The sequence below is a fragment of the Corvus cornix genome, chromosome 4 (assembly GCF_000738735.6).
Source record: "Corvus cornix cornix isolate S_Up_H32 chromosome 4, ASM73873v5, whole genome shotgun sequence".
Lineage (NCBI taxonomy): Eukaryota > Metazoa > Chordata > Aves > Passeriformes > Corvidae > Corvus > Corvus cornix.
This window is the reverse complement of record NC_046334.1, coordinates 61,091,297-61,112,114: the sequence shown is the minus strand read 5'-3', so window position 1 is coordinate 61,112,114 and position 20,818 is coordinate 61,091,297. Positions and strand designations below refer to the sequence as shown.

At 38.5% G+C, this 20,818-nt stretch overlaps 1 protein-coding gene across 22 annotated transcripts in view; it reads left to right on the top strand.

The window, feature by feature from the left end:
* Positions 1-20,818, top strand: part of JAKMIP1 (janus kinase and microtubule interacting protein 1) — a 228,040-nt gene that overhangs the window by 129,426 nt on the left and 77,796 nt on the right. For 10 of the 22 annotated variants that reach the window (XM_010401929.3, XM_010401928.3, XM_019287009.2 and 7 more), the window contains exons 1-4: positions 12,939-14,968; positions 16,288-16,454; positions 17,675-17,826; positions 19,123-19,261. In XM_010401929.3, the coding sequence (XP_010400231.1) occupies positions 14,917-14,968; positions 16,288-16,454; positions 17,675-17,826; positions 19,123-19,261 (510 nt within the window). In that variant the 5' untranslated portion in view covers positions 12,939-14,916. Of the gene's footprint in view, positions 1-7,654; positions 7,721-10,388; positions 10,465-12,904; positions 14,969-16,287; positions 16,455-17,674; positions 17,827-18,529; positions 18,617-19,122; positions 19,262-20,818 lie in introns of those variants that run through there. The other 12 variants (XM_039551318.1, XM_039551319.1, XM_039551316.1 and 9 more) reach the window with 4 other exon arrangements.

Below are 20,818 nucleotides of genomic sequence, written 5' to 3'. Positions count from 1 at the left end.
TTCATATGGATGGGCTCTTTACTTACTTATTTAGGGAACAGGAACATCAGTTCTACAGTTTGACACCTAAATGAAGGATTATGTGGTCATCATTGTCTGAAAGATGACATTTGTCACAGAATTTCTTTTCCTGATAGATTTTTCCCCATTTTCCAAAGCTCCTTGAGGATTTGAAGCCATCCAAGATGTTGGTTCAGGACAGTGAATGTCTGACTAGTGCTGTGGGTGAATTGGAGAGAACAGAAGGCTTAGATTAAGAAGTCCACTTCATCTAGCCTGCATCGCTGTCCAATAGAGAGAAAATGCAGGAATTCTCAGAGTCTGTGTTTGCAACTAAAAAGGCAGCTGGGAGATCAAGTCAAAAAAACCCCCCAGAATCCATGAAAGGCACCATGTAATTGTAAAGTGACACAGTCTATTTCTCATCAGAACTTGAGGTAGCATTGAAAGACAAGTTTAATCAAATGAGGAAGTGCACACATTTTGGTTGCTTAGGGGAGGAAATCTGGACCTGGCATTTTAAAGCAGTGGGACACTTCAGTACATCTTAGATCAAGCTTCTTTGTATTGCTGAGGTTCCTCCCATGTCTAACTCTCAAATTTATGACAAGTCATTACTGTGCTGATATATTGCCTCCAGTATAAAAATGATAGTTCTGAGACTGCAGTCCAGGGCTCACTGAGCTCAGCCTAAGGATTTCCATTTATTTCAGTGCTCCTTTACAAGGAGCTTTATTAATGGGAATGGTACTTAATGTAGATGGATTATTCCTATTATAACACAAGCTGGGCACACATACTTCATTCTGTTCTGTTCTGTGTTCTGTGTGGGAATGCCATTAACCTTTTTTTTTTTAATGGAGCAATATTTTCATTTTGGCTAAACCACAAGCTGAGTCTTTTAAGCCTGTGTTACTGAAATTTCTCTGTTAGTGAAAGTAGAGTAATATTTCCAGGCATACATCCACCCTCAAGCTGCTTGCATTTTGTCTAAACTTTGATTCCTCAGACATCCCAGAGATATGGCTTGAAATCTTGAGGTTGCAGTATAGCCAGAGGAGCCAAAGCATGCTAAATTTACAGAAGTTTCCCTTTTGAAATAATTAACTGGCTGGTTCTCCACTGGCAGTGTATTCATATGATTTCATTGGACTCTTTTGTCTTTAATTCAGTTTTAAATACTGTTTTATCCTTTTTGTTGCACCCTTGTACAAGGGAGTAATGACAATTATCAGTCTACATCCAGGATTATCAAGCCCCTTGCTGAGTTTGGATGTACTTAGAAAACAAAAACCTCTAGAGAAAATATCCAGCTATCAGGAAAATTGAGCTGTAGGTGCAGAGACACCTGAATTAGTCCCACCAAGGCCAGTTCAGGTATCATACTGCCTATAAAACAATGCTTCAAGCAAACTTAGACATTCCCACTCTGTAGGAAGGTCAGACGTGCTGGGAGTAGGAATTTGTAGTCCCATCTTGGTGTCTCAGTCCTCTGCTACTTGAGAAAGGAAGAGCTGACTTGTCTTAATTTCCCTGACAGTACTGGAGGGTTTACCAAAGAGAATTGCTTAAGTGAGTCACTGTACTTGAAGAAGAGGATCCTGTTTCCCAGAAAAATGAAGTTTCCATCACGAGGTGAAAGGAAATGGAGGGTCATGAGCATTTATGAATGCCATGAGGAATCTTCTGCACATTAGGGATCTTCTGCTGAAAAAAATTCAAATTTCTTGCTTTTGGGGCAGTTCGACAGCCGTTTGTGTTTGGTATCTCTCCAGGAATAAAATTGGAGAGGCCTGCAGTCAGTGAACATATAATTTATATAACTGTGGTTGACTGATGGTAAACTTCCCTTTTGCGACTCTGTTAGTAACACAATGTCCTATGTAGTGCTTGCCATGTTAGGGGCAGTCTTTGCCTGTCTTTGCATGACTGGCTTCCAAAGACAATGTGTACTTTAGCTGCCTGACCCTTCTGGCTGTGCTCTACCTTACCTTATTGTTAGCAGTTTTAGGACGTTACATCCATGCCTATGCCTTTGTATATGTGCTGCATGTGTAACTACTATTAAGAAGAGTTTTATAATGGAACTTAAAAGTCTGTTCAAATCGCAGTTAATTAATGAGTAAGGCATCTTTAGCATCTTTTTTCTGTGGCTGTCTGGCGATGCAAGTGGATCTGTGAGCTGAGCCACACTCCTGGCAGAGCTGCAGCTGCTGCTCAGCATAGCCTGGCCAGCAGAGCCATCTGCTGATAGCTCCGCACAGGGAACGCCCTCAGCCCCGGCTGCACCACGGCCGCTTGTGAGAATTTACTCAGAAGTAGCAAACTTCATTGCTAGTGGAAGAATGATTTATTTATCGAGTAGGTGCCTGCCATACTGAAAGGGGGGCTCATCCAACCCGCTTTTGAAACTCAGGGAAGCAGCATGCAGGTGAAGGAAGCTACAGGGAGTATTTGCAAAGGTACCATCCATTATCCAGAACTTCTGTGATGAGATTTTATGTGCTATTTTAATAAAATCAATGACAAATTAGTACTCATTATTTTCTCAGGTCGGTTTTGAGTGCAGGCAAGGTGGACAGTGTTAGGAATCCCTTATGTTTACACTTCTCTCTTCCATGGTTGCATTCCCATTGCCCTGTTTCTGCCTGACTACGGCTCTTTGTTTGCCTACAGTAATTCCATTGTATGGCCCCATGATTTGACAGCACAGGGTTATTCTCATGAATTCTGGCAGTCCCAAAAAAGGTGCACTCGTGTGACTGAGGGGCAGCTGTTAGCTGCAGGAACACAGGAATTGCTAGAACCCAGCACAGCACTGCTCTACATTGTCCCTAATCCTGGCTCTGACTGTAACCAAGCTAGGGACTCTAAAGGAAACACAAATACTGTGCTGGATTCAGGTTGCCTGTCCATATCTTCTATACATCTCTTTTTTAAAAAGGAAATAAAAGAGAATAGCCTGTGGCTTTCTTTTCAGCTGAGGCTTATCAAAGTTCTGAGAGCAAAAGAGTCGATTTTGTTGCTTCCTCGCTTTTTTTCGTGCTGTTGAAAATATAATGGATTTACTCTGCAAGGTTCCTGTAAGCCATGTCATGGGTGGAGCTGAATGCATCTTTTATAGCACAATTGTTACAACTCTATACCACATAGCAGGAAAAGCTCAACTTAATGATCATCAATTTATACCCTGAAGCATAGAAGCAGGTAGAATTTCTTGATAACAATGAAATAGTTCTGTGTGATTTGTTGTCACAGTCACACTTTTGCAAACATAAACAAATCAGAATATACTGAAAGCATCTAATCAAGTGTTGGAATCTGAGAGAGAGTCCACAGCTTCTTGATTGGTAATTCTTGCAAATGAAAGGAACAGTAGATAAAGATGTAAAGGCTTACACTGAATCTCAAACAGTCCTGCCTTGGTCTTAATTGGTATCTCTAACTTTTGTGTAATTTCCCTCTCGGTAGTTAAATATAGCCTATGACTGATGAACATGTCTTGCTACTTCTAGAAGATACTTTTTTGTTACAGCTATGATTATTGCATGTATCTTACATGTATTTTTAAAGTTGTATTTTGGAAATTGTCATCTTTGTGATCAAGATAATGCAGTAAATGCATATAGGTACAATAGGGGAAAGTGATTATTTTTATGTGTTAAATACTCTATGAAAGTGTAAATCTGTTGGGTTTTTTCCAGCCAATATATTGCATATACATGTACGTATTTTTAAGGCTCTCTCTGCAGTTAAATGAAAATAAATGATTAAATCAGATTTTTCAGGATATATAAATAGCTGAACTAGGCTGGTTATGTCCCAGTGCTGTCCCTGAGCAAGCAGAGGATATTGATGGGAATAGCTACACCCACTTCATCCTCCTGGATAATCCTCCAGGGGAAAGCAAGTAAACAACTAGGAGGAGACAACCCCAAGCTTTGATACCTGATGAACAGTTCCAGTCCAAGGTTGTGTTTTAAGACAAATTTTGACCTGTCTAGACTTGAACTCTTTAATTTCTGTAGTAAAGAAGTTAGTTACAAAATTTTGCTCATTTGCAGCAAAAGTGTCCTGTCACTGTGATTTCCACTCACATAAGAGGAATAAAAGCTATTTAAACACCAGTCACCTGCCTTCAGCATATTACCCTTCAGCAGAAAGTCTGGAGCAGTTCCATATAAAAATTCATGCATGTAAATGTTTGCCCTCCTGGCTGTATCCATGCTGTGCAGTACAGCAGCAGTGCCATGGCCACCCGCCAGCCCAGGCCCAACGCCACGGCTGTTATCAAAACGTTCCCAGGCACAGTTTAGGGAGGTGATAAGCAGTACAGCACTATAGCAAGCAGGGAAAGCAAAAAGTGGCCACTACTGACTCTAATAGACAGTCAGGTAATCAAGCCCCATGGCAAAAACAGGAGCCTGCTGATTACTGGCTGAACAGCACTAAGAGCTGTGAGGTCAGGCTTGTACATCCCAGTCAGATCTGTTGTTATCCCAAACCCTTCAGGCCCCACATTGGGCACCAAACAGAACTGCTGTGGTTTCACCCCCACCAGGAGCTGGGCCCTGCACAGCTGCTCACTCATTCATTCACTCACTCACTCACTCACCCACCAGAGGGATCAGGAGAGAATTGGAAGAGCAAACTAGGAAACTCACGGGTTGAGATAAAGACAGTTTGATAGGGAAAGCAAAAGCCACATAGAGAAGCAAAACAAAGCAAGAAATTAATTCACCACTTCCCATGGGCAGGCAGGTGTTCAGCCATCTCCAGAAGAGCAGGGTCCATCACGTGTAATGGGAACTTGGAAAGACAAATGCCACCATTCCAAATGTCCCTGTCTTTCCACCTTCTTCCCCCCACTTTATATACTGAGGATGATGTGACATGGTCTGGAATATCCCACTGGCCAGTTTGGGTCACTTGTCCTGGCTGTGTCTCCTCCCAGCCTCCCATGCATCTCCAACTTCCCTGCCAGAGTGGAGTATGAAAATCAGAGAAGGCCTTGGCTCTGTGTAAGCCCTGCTCAGCAATAACAAAAACATCTCTATATTATCAACCCCGTGTTCAGCACAAATCCAAAACACATCCCCATACCAGCCACTGTGAAGAAAGTTAACTCTACCCCAGCCAAAACCAGCACAATTTGCCTTACTGATACCAATCTAGTTTTGACCTTTTTTTTGTAGATGTTCATTGCTAAGAAATTCAATCCTGTATGTATTCCCTTTCAGCTGGTACGTTGTCTTTGTATTTTAACTGCTTTTTGGGAAAGTATATGTTTCTTCACCTTAAAACTATTCTCTATCTTTCATCTCCTAAAATTTAACAATTATTACAGGAGGGAATTGGAAAATGGAAGCCTCAGCCCTTTTTTTAGAACTGTTCTGAATAGTTGGAGAAAATAGCTGGATAGCTATAATCTTGAAAAGATTAAAAATTCATAAGGGAATAATAGCATCTCGATTTTTACTTGATTAACAGAATTCTCAAATCCTAAAAATGCCATCTTACCCTAATTAAATTGTTCTTTTAGAGAGAAACACTTGCTGTAAACCCTGAGGTGAGAAAGCAACCAGATGTTCCGTGGCTTTTTTATTTTCATTTTTTTCTGAAGGCAGACTCCCAGGAGTTACTGAAAAATACCTTTACATGATAAACCTTGAAGATGAAAATGGTATTTAAAAATCCTCCTTCTCTACACTTATCTCACTACAGTCAAATTTTACCACAGAGCATAGCACAACCCCCAGAGAACTGAAGTCTGTCACTCAGGTCTGGGATGTGGTTATAAGTAGGAATCAGCCTAACTGAAATGAGTAGGAGAGAAACAGGAGTCTCACCTGAGTGACTAGAGATCTTGGGGGTGATTACATCTGCCTGCTTCTCATCACATGGTTTTTTACAGTGGTTGTAACATTTCTGGTGCACACAGTATATAAAGATGATCACTTGAGATATAGGCTTGAACAGGGAGTAGGTGACATATAAATCAATTCAAGTGCAATAGAGGAAAAGTGAAATTAATACATCTGTGCTTGGGGCATTTGTGATTGTCAGCAAAGATGCATTCACTTATGTCACATGAGGGTAATCTGGTTCATGCAGGTTTGTGTACAATCTGGGGAGATCTCTGAGCACTGTAGTATGATATAGTGTAGATTTTTATTGACTTACTCTTAATGTATAATATTCAAAACAGTCATTTAAGCAAAATCTTCCATTTTGAAACAGGAGCAATAACAAAGTTTTTTTGCTCGTGGCCTGTCTTCAATATTTGTGTGGAGGGGTATGCCCTAGGAAAAGGGAACTGCAGGGTTTTGTGTACCTCATTTTTTGAATAGTTCCAGGTTAGATTTGTGATTTTCAAGCCAAACTCTGTGGTTCTCCAAACCAGTCTGGTCATTGGATCAGCTGCTGCCTCGCTGCAGCTGTCTTAGGCTATAATGAGTGTGGAGCATTTACCCCTATTTGAGGTCTTTGAGCTGCATGCAGGTAAGCAGCTACCAACATCAGTTGACACACACAAGTTTGTAAGTAATGACTGGATATTGTTTTGAAAGAGATACTATTGTTCAAATCAATTTGAGAGTGATAAAATAATTTGGGAGTGAGGCAGCAGCAGCTACATTAGTTTTATTTGCCTATGCCATCCACATTAGAGGAGATGATAATTTGTCTTTCCAAGTTCAGGAACTGTTAACAACCCTAGCTGTTGTAAACCAGCCTGAGATTGGGTAGTTAATCCCCAAAGAAGGCTCACTGCATAAAGTTGCTCCTTGATCACCAGTGACTCACTAGTTAGTAGGAGATTTCAGGTTTCTGCCTATAGAAAAAAATTACTTATACCCTACTTTATCTGTAACAAGTACAATATACTGAAAGTGTAATTAGATGCATCTAAATTGTGTAAGACCCCCAACATTAAAAGAAAAATTAAAAAAAAAAAAAAAAAAAAGAAGTGTAACTTACAGAAAGGAAAAAAGGGGATATGTGATATAGAGAAGAATAATATATGTGGACCCAGCAGCAGTCATGTTTTTGAAGAGTCTTTCTGAAACTGAGCAAGAAAAATGCTTAAAAATATGGGGAGCTACAGTGAAGGAAACATTCCATCTGGCTCTGGTGGGAGGTGACTGGTAATAGAACAGAGCTGAGTCTCTGGGTGGTATCTTTGTGATAAACTGAAAATCTGTGCATTCTCTGTTTTCTGGTATAGCCTGACTATACTAGAAGCATGGTTATGTTTTATGGGAAAAGAAAACAAAGAGTTAAAAGGAAATGTGATATTGTAATCTGCTGACTGACTAGGTAAGCAGAAAAACTCCTGACAGTTGCAGAGAAAAATAATTTTGGTGAAAAATGGAATTTTCTGTGCGTATATATTAAAATTATGATTAATGAGTGGTGATGAGTAGACTTTCTGGTAGTAAACATGATTTTCTGAACATGCAGCTTGTTTGAAGTGCCATGGTTTCATGGAAACATGGAAAATTCTGCCATGGACATGCCTAATATAAGTGTAAAGGAAGCAGTACATTAATAATGGCCATTTGGTTGCTTTATTTTTAACCTATTTCTTATCATTTTGATTCATATGCTTTTCAAATTAGATATAATAATGTGTATTTTGCTTTTTCTGTTCCAGCGAATTCGAGATCTAGAAGATAAAATAGAACTTCAAAAGAGGCAACTCAAAGAAATTGAGGAAAAGGTAAATACATGTCTGGGCAGTACCAATGGATTTTTTCCATACAAAATGGTTTTTCTCTGTTGCAGTGCTGTTAATAGTACTTAACCTAATATCACAAAATCTATAAATTTGAGTTCGAGTCATTGCTGCATGAAATGCAGCTCTGTCCCATATCTGCTCAAAATAATTTCCTATACAGGATTTCTGTCAGTTACAGGAGGGAATCAAGGAGAGACTCTAGACTAGTAGAAGGAGGATTTGTTGTGGTTTAGATCAAGAAAGAACAAAGATTTGTCTCTGAAAAAATTTGTTAACTCAGCCCTATTCTTTGGATAGCATTGCTTTGCAAAACTTTCAAGTACTGAAAAATAAAACAAGATTAGTGAGGTGCCTGTGAAACACTACAATTAGGGAGTATTTCTTGCTTTAATGTAGAAACAAGTTAATATAATGGTTCCAAAATTATTTTTTTAAGACTCTCTGATCAAGGCTTCAGACAGCAAATGAATTTGTGTCACTGTGGTTCCTAAGCAAGGGATGGCACAATCCCATTCGTGGACTCTGGGCTCAGGTATTTCCCAGGCCTGTGGAGTTTAGGCTGCTCTGCAGAGCATGGGCTGATAGTGGGTCTTTCTCGAGGCCCCAGCAGAGTGTTTTAGTCATGTTACTTTGGCTGAACCAATGTCTAGATCCCAACATGAGTCACATCATCCCAGGTTCATTTTCTCCAACATTTATGCGTATGTAATCCTACATAAACCTACTGCTGGGCTGAATGGAGAAGTTAGTGGAGTTTTCAGTAATTGGTTTTTTCCTCTTGGGAGGAGAATGGGATAAAAGAGTAAAAGGAAGACTTTTTCAGGACTCTGAGGGGTGTTGAAAGGGGTCCATGAGGTTTGCAGAACAGAGAGAGGCTTTGGGGAACAGCTCACTGGGTGTGGAAAAGTTTCTTCTTCACCCTTCTCTGATCTCAGTATCCCTTCATCTGCTTTCAGGATGTGGCAGTCCTCCTAGTTGCACTTCTATCAACTATTCCAATTCCCTCAGCATCTTCCTTGGCCCCTTCTGCTCCCACAGTAGCTGTCTCCCTTCTGCTGTACCTTGTCCTGCACTTTCCAGACTGTGATATCTGTCTGGGTTTGTGGAAGAGCCAGGAGAAGACCCTGCAGAAGCTGGGCTGTCTGGTGGTGTTGCTAATTATCACTTTACCTCACCCCCACAAGGTTGGGGCTGCTCTGTCTGCATCCATTGGGAAAGCAGCAGTCCGTGTTTGCACTAGCAGAGAAACACAGGCAATATTCACCCTTAAAAGGGCTCTTCTGCTGCCTTTGCCCTCTTCTGCCCCAGACCACATCTATACCTGAAGCTGTTCCTGCCTAGCAGACAGTGATGTCTGACTTAACTCCTCAAAGCAAAGAAATGTTGAGGGATAGGCAAGACTTGTACATATTAATTATTTCAAATATTACTGTTTATCCACCTATTCTAAAAATTCAACATCTCTAGATGAAGTATTGCCAAAATGTAAGCCTTCAAGGCATTGCCATTACAGTTTACAGAGTAGGTATTGGATTAGCCAGACTGATAATTTTGGAAATGGAAGATAGCATTATCTCTGCTGGCTCATCAGCCAGATGGATGCTGAAAAGCACTGGAAAAGAAACAGCTTAATCACAAGCTTAGCAGAAAGCTCGTAATGAGTTAAAATTATTCACATCCTCTTTGCTTTAATGTTACATTAGCAAGAGACCTCAAAAAAGCTTCATTTCTTTCTATTAACCTTCAACTTCTGCATGGGTGGAGGGCTTCCTTCTATCTCTATTACATTTGAATTATTTTTTTCCCTGGGATTAAATCCCATTCTGAATTTGATGGCCCAAAGGACGATTGTGTTGTCAGGGAATTAATGAATGATATAATTTTACCTCATTGTTCTTCTGAAGGTTTAAGGCATTAAAGGGTGTAGACTGACACCTACATGCTGCTGAAACTAAGCACAGTAATTTCTCGTGGAGAGAAGTCTTATGCTTTTGAAGGAACAGCAGCATTTATAGCTGAGTTGCACTGCTGGTGATAGCTAAGGGCAATGTACCACTTACTGTGTCATGAGTATGACTTTTCATTTTCCTTTAGGAGTAGATCCAATTTTTAAGTTTTGTGTAAAATTCTGTCAAATCAGAATATAAGGATTACAGTATTTCTGCCCTGTAGATTCTTCAGCAAACTGTCCTGTTTCTAAAGGCTATACAAAAGAATGATATAAAATCTCAGTTTTAATCAGTGAGTTGATATATTAGGAACAAGTGCTGTTTAAATACATCATGCTCTTCTCATAGCTGATTCTCTGCTATTTCAGTTGCATTTAGGTTGTGCCCTTGGCTTGGTAAGTCTTAGTTCAGGAATGCTTTAGTGTGTGTAATTATAAGTACTTCTTTAAGTGTATCACAAAGCCAGGCCTAATATTTGTGAAGTTAAAAAATCCACAGATGTTGCCATTGTAAAAATGTCCTCAAATACTGATTTTTTTTACTGCTTTTTAGAGTAAGATTGGTATACTGTGTCTTTCTTTCAGATCAACTCAATTAATGATGTAAGACTAACTGCTGTAATGTCACTGGATTTCCTATTACATATCTTACATCTTCTTTCTTTTCTTTTTTCCTCATTTTCTTTTGATCTTATGTTATAGTTTTTGTTCCTTTTTTTGTTTTTTTCACTAGCATTCATTCTGTGGCCTTGATGACACAACTGAGCCGAGACGTGTGGTTGGTATTCTTTATATTTCTTTGTACTCAGTTTTTGACTCCTAGGTTTTGCCATGTTTTGGGAATTGTTTGTAAGACCCTGAAACCATGAGGAAGGGCATCCTGGTTTTGCCTGAAGAAGAGGAAGAGTCACCTATAAAATCCAACTGGGATACTTCCCTTCCTAGATTTCTGCAGAAAGTCATTGGGTTTTCAATGAGAAATGATTTTGCATCCAAAGATACTGACTGCCGTAACTGCAGTGAGTGCTTTCCATTCTTGCAGAGCAGGTACATTTTGTCTGAAAGTCCAGTCATTGCTGTAGGATCCTGCCTTCTGTCATGCTGGATGGAGAGGTAGCAAACAATGTTTGGTTTAAGTTTTGCTGTCTAAGAAGCCGTGTGAGCATAACTACCCATGCAAAATAAGGAGTTCATTTTACTTCCTCAAGATCCTTGAGGCCATGAGATAACTTAGGAAATAATAACCATTTTTCCCTGTTATGAGGTGATTTGAAGGTTGCAATGTGACTGACACAACATGGAAAGGGTGAGGATAAAAAACCTCTGTGCCTCTCCCTTGAGACACTGCCATCATTCTCACTGTCCTGTCACAGTGCCCTGATTGTTTCAGCTCAGTGCAAAAGGCAGTGAATTTCTTCAGCTATAGCAGGAGCCATCGTGGCACTACTCACCTTTCACAGAGAACAAGAGGGAAATGCAATTTAGAAAATCAGTCCCAGTCCTCTTCCCTGGAGCAATTCAAGTTTCACACTGCCTTTCAGGAAGGATGGTAACTCAAAAGCCTGACTGTTAGAGGATTAAACTGTGCTTTAAAGCTATTGAATATTATGCAGTATTTGTGTTGTTACTGTTGTTGGGGTTTTGTTTTGTTTTGTTTTTAACCTGATAATACATTGTGCTTTTACCTTTACAAAATTTCCAAGTTTTTTCTTCCTTGTATGTAATCTGTTGTGAATTCTATTCAAGGAATCTCCTTATAGTAGGAGTTTATTCAACATCTTAGAAACTGCTATCAAGTACTGTATGATGAAAAAGAATGATGACAGGAGTTACCCCAAGACCCTATAATATTTACCTTACATTAAACATGAAACAGTATTTTCTTCTGCCCAGATCACAAGTACTTTTGAGAAATCAGACCTGTATTATCATGGGCTCTTTCCAGGGTTTATTCAGGTTCAGTGTGTTCAGTTATCATCTTTCTGTTGATGCTCTTTGGAACTTGCTCTGGGCTTTCATTACAAGCATTGCTGCATATGCTTTTTATTTTTCAATAAAATGGTAATAGGTGCAGACGGGTGGAATGTAATTCTCAGGAGTTATTGTTTTCTTACAAGTGCAGAGCTTTCTTTTGGTTGTTAGAAGTTGAAAAGTAGTTGAAATTGAGCAATAATTTTCAGTACTTCCAGGATTTCTTCTGAAATTTCCTTTATTTTGTAAAAAATTGAGCATATGCTAGAGAGGTGTTTGAATAAAGGTGAAGCCTTGTGGTAAACTATTCACCTTTCCACAGTTTGAAATAAATTTTTGGACAACATCAGATAGGACAGATGCCATTTTGGTTAAGATAAGTTTGAAAGAGTAATGTTAAAGGAGTCACCAAACTATTGTCTTTGGAATTTCATCTAGGTTTTTTATACCAGTCCCAGTTAGAGGTGCTAACATCTATATGAATATATTTGTTTTTGAATATGTTGAAAAATATACTGGCCAAGTCTACAGATACTTTATAACATTCAATAAACTTAGTGAAATCACCAGCATTTTTAAATTCCATTTAAAATATTTTGATATACTATGCATTCAAGGGATCTATAGGTTTCCACACTGATATTAGCTGATAGTATTCTGGGTTCCCCTTGGCCTAAAAGAGAAAAAAACAATTAAAAAGAAATTGCAAATATTAGTAGTCTCCAGAAAATGCATTGTGCTGATATAATGTGCTACTCTTCCTGTTAACAGCAAGTATTTAAGTAATTAAATTCAAGCTTGGTGAGGAGCATTTTGAGGAGATAACACAGGGGTAATGACTGTGTAGCCACATAACTACTCAGCTCTTGACAGTTGTAGGAGTGCACATCACATTGTGGCACTGGTGTGAAGGGCAATGTCCTTTAATTCATCTTGCCAGAGGTGAATCTGTCTCTGAATAATCTAACACAGAAAAGCCAATCTTAAGATACCTAATTATAGTTGGACTTTTGAACACTGTTAACTATTTCAAGGCAAACCAGGTGGTTTACTGATAGTAATTTTGGTTTTAGTTATTTTGAAGATAATATAAAACATCCAGAAAGACATTGTGCTCTCTGGGAATTTAGGGTTGGATACCAACACTTATTTCTGAAGTAATGTTTTTTATCTAAAGCTCAGCAGACTTTTTCTTTTCTTTGTTGTTTTTGTTTTCTGTTTTGGTTTTTGTTTTGTTTTGTTTACAGGCTATTAAAAGAACCTATGGAGTGAAAAGCTGAGTCCACGTGCAAAAATACAGAAAATATTTTTTAAGCAGCTTTAAATTGGTGCATTTTTTCATAAAGCAGTTTGCATAATACTTGAAGCTGCAAAATATTTGAACTTAAAATTAGAGATTTTTAAAAAGATATAGCTTCAAGCTGGAATGATTTCACAATCAAATAAGGACCAGCACATCATAAACACTGGAAAAAAAATATAAACAGAACTTACACTCTCACACCAACCAAACAGCAGAAAAAAATACAAGTGCAATTACTGGCTGCTATGTGAACTGTTACCTACCAAATGGTTTTCTTACAGTACTGAGATTTTTGTCTCCATACTGCATGCTTTCAACAAATGTGGTTTGCATTTCACCCAAGAAACACAGGATCTCCTTTTTAATATCTATATAAAAAAACTAAGTGTTTGACATTAAGTTGTCTATAGTAAATAGCTGACAGGAAGCAAACTGTTCAAAGTTGGAAACAAATAAAGATTTACAACCCTGCAGTGGTAAAATTCATATTAAATTCATTAGTTGGAAATCCACAGGTGCAGAAAGGATGGGTTTTGGAGAAAGCCAAGATGGTAGATTGAAGTATGAAAACTTTAAAGTGGGCAAGAACTGTGTGGGAAATATGATTTTTTGAATGTTTCTTGAAAAGGAAGGCAATGTCTTGTAAAGACAGCACAGGGAAAATGGCAGATTCCATGGTGGCCTGAGAGGTCAGGAAACGAGAATGTGTCATGTGCTGTGCTCAGTTATCTCTTCAAGAAGAAGGAGGAACTTGGAGAAACGAGCATGTAGATGAATGTGATAAGCAGAGGAGTAGTTGAACATAAATATTGAAAATCAGGGCATCCTCTCAGGTGAAATAAAAAAACATTGTCATTAGCTACCAGGAAGCAAAAATGGCACAGCCTCAACCAGCAGAGGTAGATAAACAGTCATTACCACCTGAACTGCAAGAAAAATTTGGGGTGAAGCACAGACTGAAAAAATGGAAGTTGCAAACACTTTTTTAAGAGAATGGTCATAAAATGAAAAAATATTATTCTTTCAAAGAGGGAAAAGCAAATCAGTGCTTCAGAGCTGGAAAGGCAATATGAAAAAATAGGTAATTTTAATTATTTCTGAAATGTTGAGGCAAGATGAAAACATTAAGAGCACAATATTAGAAGATAACTTTCTCCTCTCTCACGTTTTCTTGAAAATCCTGTTTGGGTAGAAAGCCACAGAGAAACAAGTCTACTCCCATGAACACGCTGAACTCCAACATGAACTAGATGGTTGCAGTAATACATCACATGAAGTGGAAATTATGATTGACAAAAATAACGTAAGGCAATGAACAACTAAGGAAGGACAGAGAAAGCTGAGGAAAATTTTTGTCATAGCAACTGAATTTCTCACTGTTGAAGGTGCAGGAATCAGCCAGTTTTCTCAGATAATTATCAGGCTCTGAAGAGAAGTACTCTGCACAATCACCAGACAAGAGCATTTACCTGCAGAAGGAGCCAAGACACTCCACAAGATTAATTCAGCCACATGCAGCAAACTGTGGCTGATGTCAGGGTCTGAATAACCCTGGTAGAAAGCACAATTTACCTTGGAAACAATGATCATGAAGAGGTCTGGAATCTTGATCCCCAAAAGAATGTGTTGCTCACAATATATTGTCCAAAAGGAACGAGCATTTAGAGAATGTGTTTTCAAACAGGAATTTTTCATGTTTTAGTTAAAGCTTTTAGCAGTGTGATGGCAGAATGTGGAAAAATAAGGCCTTCACTGCCAGAGAGAATTCTGGCATCACCGAAGCAAAGGACTACAACAGGAGGTAAACAGAGCTTGAGATAATCAAACCTGGTGCCGATGAAGGAACAATGATTCACTTGGCAAAGAAACACTTCTCATAGACACAGTTTTGCTCATCACTACTTTGAATATGAAACTATAAGCACAAACACGGGATGGTCACAGCATGTGGCTGCCATGATAAGTGCACTGCACAGACAGGAGAGGGTCGTCTTACAAAGCAGAGAAGGTACGAACTGTTTCATTTCCTTATTTTCTTATGTGTTTTGTTATTACATTGTAATTTACATGTGATGGTTTTCTTGAGGAAACTGGCTGATTGGGCTGACATTTTCCATTGCATTTATGATGGTTTTTTTCAGCACTGAGCTAGTGGAGTTTGTACTTTTGGAAAATGGAGTATAGTATTACAGTCTGACTATCTGTTCTATATTGGTATTTACTATAGAGCTGGGAATGGGTACACTGTGTTAACAGGGTGTTCAGGCTTTGGAATAGGCTGTCCAGGGAACTGGTGCAATCACCATCCCTGGAAGTGTTCATAGGTGTGTGGATGTGGCTCTTGGGGACATGGTCTAGTGCTGGACTTGGCAGTGCTGTGTTAGTGGTTGGTCTTGATGGTTTTACAGGTCTCTTCCAACCTTAGTGATTCTATTATTCTGTGATTCAGTCCATACAAGACGATGGGCCTGATGTTCCCTTTTTGTGACACAGCTTTCAAATCATCTGTCCCAGCTATGTAGGTGAAGAAGGAAACTGTAAGTTTCTCAGTTGTAACAGCTTTCCTGGTGTCAGGCTAGTTGAAAATTATATTAATTTGGCTTCCACTGTAAATTATTAATGAGAAAAGTACCAATGGTCACTATTACTGTATATGGCTTTTGAAGTGCTGTTCAGGGATGACCATTGTCACAAAACAGGATGTCTATTCCATTTACAAATAATAGGTACAGACAAAATATTATGTCTCAAGGAACTCTAAATTGAAGATACTGTTCCATTTGGGAAATTACACCATCCAGGGGAGAGCCATAATTATGTTAACATGTCTCAGGGATGCATGGTCCCTGAGAAGGTAAGTCTGGAGATCACAAAGAGGTGTGAACTTTGTTGTCCACATGAATTTACTCTTTGATATCTATCCGCACTTGAAGCTTTTAAGTATCCTGGCTTCTTAAGGGACTGAGGAGTGGCTGAATCACTTCAGCTTGAGGTCCTTGTGTGGCTGACATAAGGCTGGTGAGTTGATATAATAGACCAAAATTGTAAAACTTTATGTAACTGACCGAACCTGTGAATGGCACATAGCAAAACATCAAAACATGAGGTGATAAGAAAAAAAACCCCTGCATTTTTAAAATTCTTTTGCACTGATTTTGTGCCATTTTCTACTCCTCAGTATCAAAAATGTTACTTTTATCTTCTTTGCACTGTAGATTCAGCATTTGTCTACAAAAAAAGAAAAAAAAAAAAAGAAAAAAAAAAAAAAGAAATAGTAATTGCATTATTTCCTTGGTAATAAATCCAAACTCTGTGGTTGAATTCCAGTTACAGATCCAATTCCAAATCAACACAAATGTAGTACAATCAAAGGCATTTCACAGGTGCCAGCTGGTGGAGGTTTAACCCAGATGACAGCTAGGCACCATGCAGCCACTCACTCACTTCCCCCAGTCCGTCCCCCGACCAATGAGGAGGACAATGAGAAAGAAAAGGTAAATCTCTTGGTTTGAGATACAAACAGTTTAATAATTGAGACAAAATGTTACTATAATAATATGCTAATGCTAATAATTGTAATTATAAGGAGAGAGAGAGAGAATTTAACAGGATCCAAGAGAAACGAGCATGCTTCACACTACAGTTTCTCACCACCTGCTGACCAATGCCCAGCCAGTTCCTGAACAGCAATCAGTCCCTTTCTGGGTGATTCCCCCCAGTTTATACACTGAGCATGAAGCTCTGTGGTAGGGAATACCCCTTTGGACAGTTTGGATCAGCTGTCCCAGCCATGCTCCCTCCCAGCTCCTTGTGCAGCTCCTCACTGGCAGAGCGTGAGCCACTGAAAAGTCTTTGACTTAGGGTGAGCACTACTGAGCAACAGCCAAAACATCAGCGTGTTATCAACAGAATTCTCATCCTGAATCCAAAACACAGTGCTGTGCCAGCTTCTAAGGAAAAAATTATCTCTGTCCCAGCAGAAACCAGGACACAGTTACAGGACTATACTTACTGGAGTGAGTTTCTGAAGAATTTTTAGATCTGTGACTAAAAGAGGCAAAAGAAAAGAACCAGACTTAGCTTGCCTTCTTAAGCCCAAATTTGAAAATTTCCTTCACGTATGGTTTCATAACATGTCAAAGGTGAAGTAGATATAAGCAAAATACTGCATGCAGAATTCCAGAGTACCAGTTAGATAAACTGAATATTTTCTCTGAAATAGTTATAGAATGCCTTTTGGATAGAAAATACCCTCTTTTTAGTCTTCTGTCTTGAAGCAATAATGTAATAGATTTATCCAAAATAAACACACTCAGTTCTATGAATTCCCATATTTAGTAGAAAATTATTCTCTTTTCAAAACTTTGATACCTAATTCCTTTATTAATTAGTCTAACTGAATCTTTTATGGGGATCTCATGTTGTGAATGGCAACTCCCTTCATGCATGTTAATAGGGCTAATGAAATGAGACTTTCTCATAAATAATAAATTTGTTCAGAATCAAGAAGGACTGTTCATTTGATCATCAGAGGCTTAGACTCTGTTATTGCATGCTCTGTAGTGCATTGAGAACCTAATTTGGACCTTTTTTCATCATGGAGCCTATATCTGGAAGAGAACAAGAATTTTGTTACTGTATTAGAATGCCCAGTAACGAAGGATTTGCTGTTCCGAATTTTAATGTTAAAATTGCTACTTCCTGGGTTTTCCAGCAATTAGAAGATGCAAGCACACCTGATGAAAAAGTAAAAGGTGCTGGAGAAGAGAATTTGAACCTCAGAATAAAAGAGCTGGAAAAGTCAGAGCAAAAACTGAAAGGTGTTCTAGAGGACTACGTGGAGTCAGATTCCATCCTAAGAAATAGGTAAATAAAAGGGGGGTTTGCATTAAAATTTATTGTTATGTGACAGATGTACTCTTCATTTTGCCCTGGCTGTCAAATGATACATGCAGAACCAGCAAAAAGAAAGACTTTATGTGTTTTTAAAGTGTCAGAGAAGATGCATGTGTGTTTTGTATAGCTGTCAGAATAGAAATGCAATAATAATTTTTTAACAATTATTATTTAAGTATGATTTACAGCATGGTCTAAAATATTGTTGCAAATAACCAGACAGCTTTCTTAGAAAGTTTCATTCTTAAATATTCACATGGTATAAATTCTGTTTGTAAAGCGTATCCCTCTCCTTTGAAAATAAGATATAATTTGGAATTTTATGTTGTAAAAAAAGTTCCTTGTTTCAGAAAGCTTCATCTACTTTAATGTGTTAATGCTAATCATTTCAGTAGATGAAGGTGCCATTAAGCACTAGTTATACATTTGGCTAGAATGATGAGGTTTTGATAGTCAGGAACAGCACTGTTTTAAAGAAAGTCAGAGTTAAAAAGGATAGGAAATATAAATGGCATTAAAACAATTATTTGTATAATTTTTAATTGCTTTGAATTCATCAGGAATTTTGCCAGAAATATTTTAATATTTGGCTTTTTGTCAAAATAAAATTTTTTTTTTTTAAGATCATCATATCACACTTCATAATTTGATACTAGCATTTTACTACCAACAGGCAAAGCAAACCTGTATTTTGTCAAAATCCATCTTTGTGGACAAAGTCAATACAATTATGCACTGTAGGTTTCGGTACCCACTGAAGGTATGTTACAAGTAAGGTATTTTCACTTCAGTCCCTAAAACATAGGTACTTGTAGGTTACCCATTATGTTAATTTTGATGGGAAGCATTTACTGTCATAAAGTTTGAACTCACTGACTGTGAACCTACCATAATCCTATGATCAGGTACATGCAGACACTGAAGTGTTGTGGTTGTCTTTATGCTAAGTTGTTACTCCATGTAGCATGTCAAACTCCATTGAACAAAAATCTTGTAAATGTGTTTGCTTATGGTATTCTTAATAAGTCAGCAGAAAGGTCTCATCTTTAACAATTTTGACAGTCTCCAGCATAATGTGCTAACACCAGTAGACTTGTTAAGAATTAAGTGTTTGTTATATTAGTGATCAAAAATGTGTTACTATTTTATTTTTGGGAGACAAATACAAAAATAAAGATAAATTGATGCATCGCTTGTGACAGCTTATCTATCTGGAACTGTACTGTGGTATTTGCTTAGCAAAAATGTTCATTCTCACTATCACAGGATGAAGGAGCTGGAACTGTCACACAAAGCACTTCTTGTGATGATTGACCAACTCAACGTGAAGCTGAACCAGGTTGAAAATGCCCATGTGCGCATTAAAGGGAAACTGCGAGACATTCAGGGGGACCTGATCAGCTTGGTGAGGGGGATATTGTTGCAAATGATCTGGTTTGTTTTCTCTTTGTGGTAGTAATTTATAAGTCGACCTCATCTCCAATGACCTCTGTTTTTAAGCAATAAATGGTCTCAGCCTTTCTCTTTTTCTACAGCTAAAGAAACCAGAAGAATTTTTGTTTTTTTTTTTTTCCCTGCGGATTTCTATTTATCTATTGTTTTTGACAGCATTGCTGTTATTTCTCTCATTTGGGCCCTTGATCTTTTAAATTTATGCTCCCTCTTCTTTCTTTCTCCCTAGAACCCGCTCAGTGTACTCCTTCTTAGGTCGGAGTTTATCTTTCTAGCCCCATACAACAGGCATTTTTATCTAGTTTGCTCATTGGATGGATTCATGAAAATGGAGAGGAAATGAAAGTTTTTCAAGAACAATCTTCAGTGAAACAATGTCTTTCGATTATGTTTATCACAAGATATACTTTCATTTTTTCAGCATTTTAGGTCAAAGTTTAATTCTCTGACAGGACACTAGTACTGTGTGGCAAGACTCACAAGAATGAAGAATAGTCTTTGATTCTGTAATTAAAAGTAAAATGTATTTTTCAAGACTTGGGAAGGTTAGACATATATTCTCATCAAGAGTTAACAAAACAAAGTATTAGCCCACATCTACCTGACATTTCAGCCTAGTGTTCCTTCTGACCAGTCCTTGCCTGTGAATGCCTCTGACAGGAAAGTACTGATGATCAAAATGACTCATCTAAAGAAGTCCTTGAAAAAAACAAAGTCATTCTTTCATGCCTCTGTGCCTTCAGTCGTGCTTCGAAGTTGCTGCAATGTCCCTGTGATACTGGTGGCTCTTACTCTGCTCAAAGCAAGGGCAGTACAGGACTCATGAAAGCCTCTTCTGCCTTTCATTGGCATCTTTCACCTCAGTAAGTCTCTGTGTTCAAACACACTGCAGTGCAAATGAAGATACCAAAGTTTTTCTCAAACTGTTTCAAAAGGCATCTGTTCCTTTCTCCTTTTTCAGGAGGCTCATAAGAGGAGCTGACAGATGACAGGTGTGGTGAAGAGCAAAGGGCAAAATCTTGAGCTCTGGAAAGTGTGTGCCCTGTTTTCTAAAACAGAACCACAGCTTCTCTGCCTGTACCACCCCAGTGCTACAGTACTCAGTGTTAAGGATCTGTTACTGCATGAATCAGAGCTGGATATATGAATTAACAGTTCTAAGGTTTATTTTGATTTAATATGTAGGTTTTTTTGTCTGTTTCCTACTGAGATGAATTTCTACTTATGTTGATGCCTTGAGGTGGCCACCTAGAACAGAGGCTAGACAAGAATAAGGGAATAAAGGTAGATATTTATTTGAAGGGCCTTCAAAGGTACACCCTGGGCAGTCAAAAGGCTACACCCAAGATGGACCCTGGGTCACAGGTTTTTCACACTTTTATAAGTTTGGTTCATTTGCATATCAGGGTTAATTCTCCCATTATAATTTCAGTTCATGATGTAATTATCCCAAGTTTGCCACCCCCCCTTCTCTAGGCTTTAGTTTACACATTTTGGGGCCTGGTGTCCT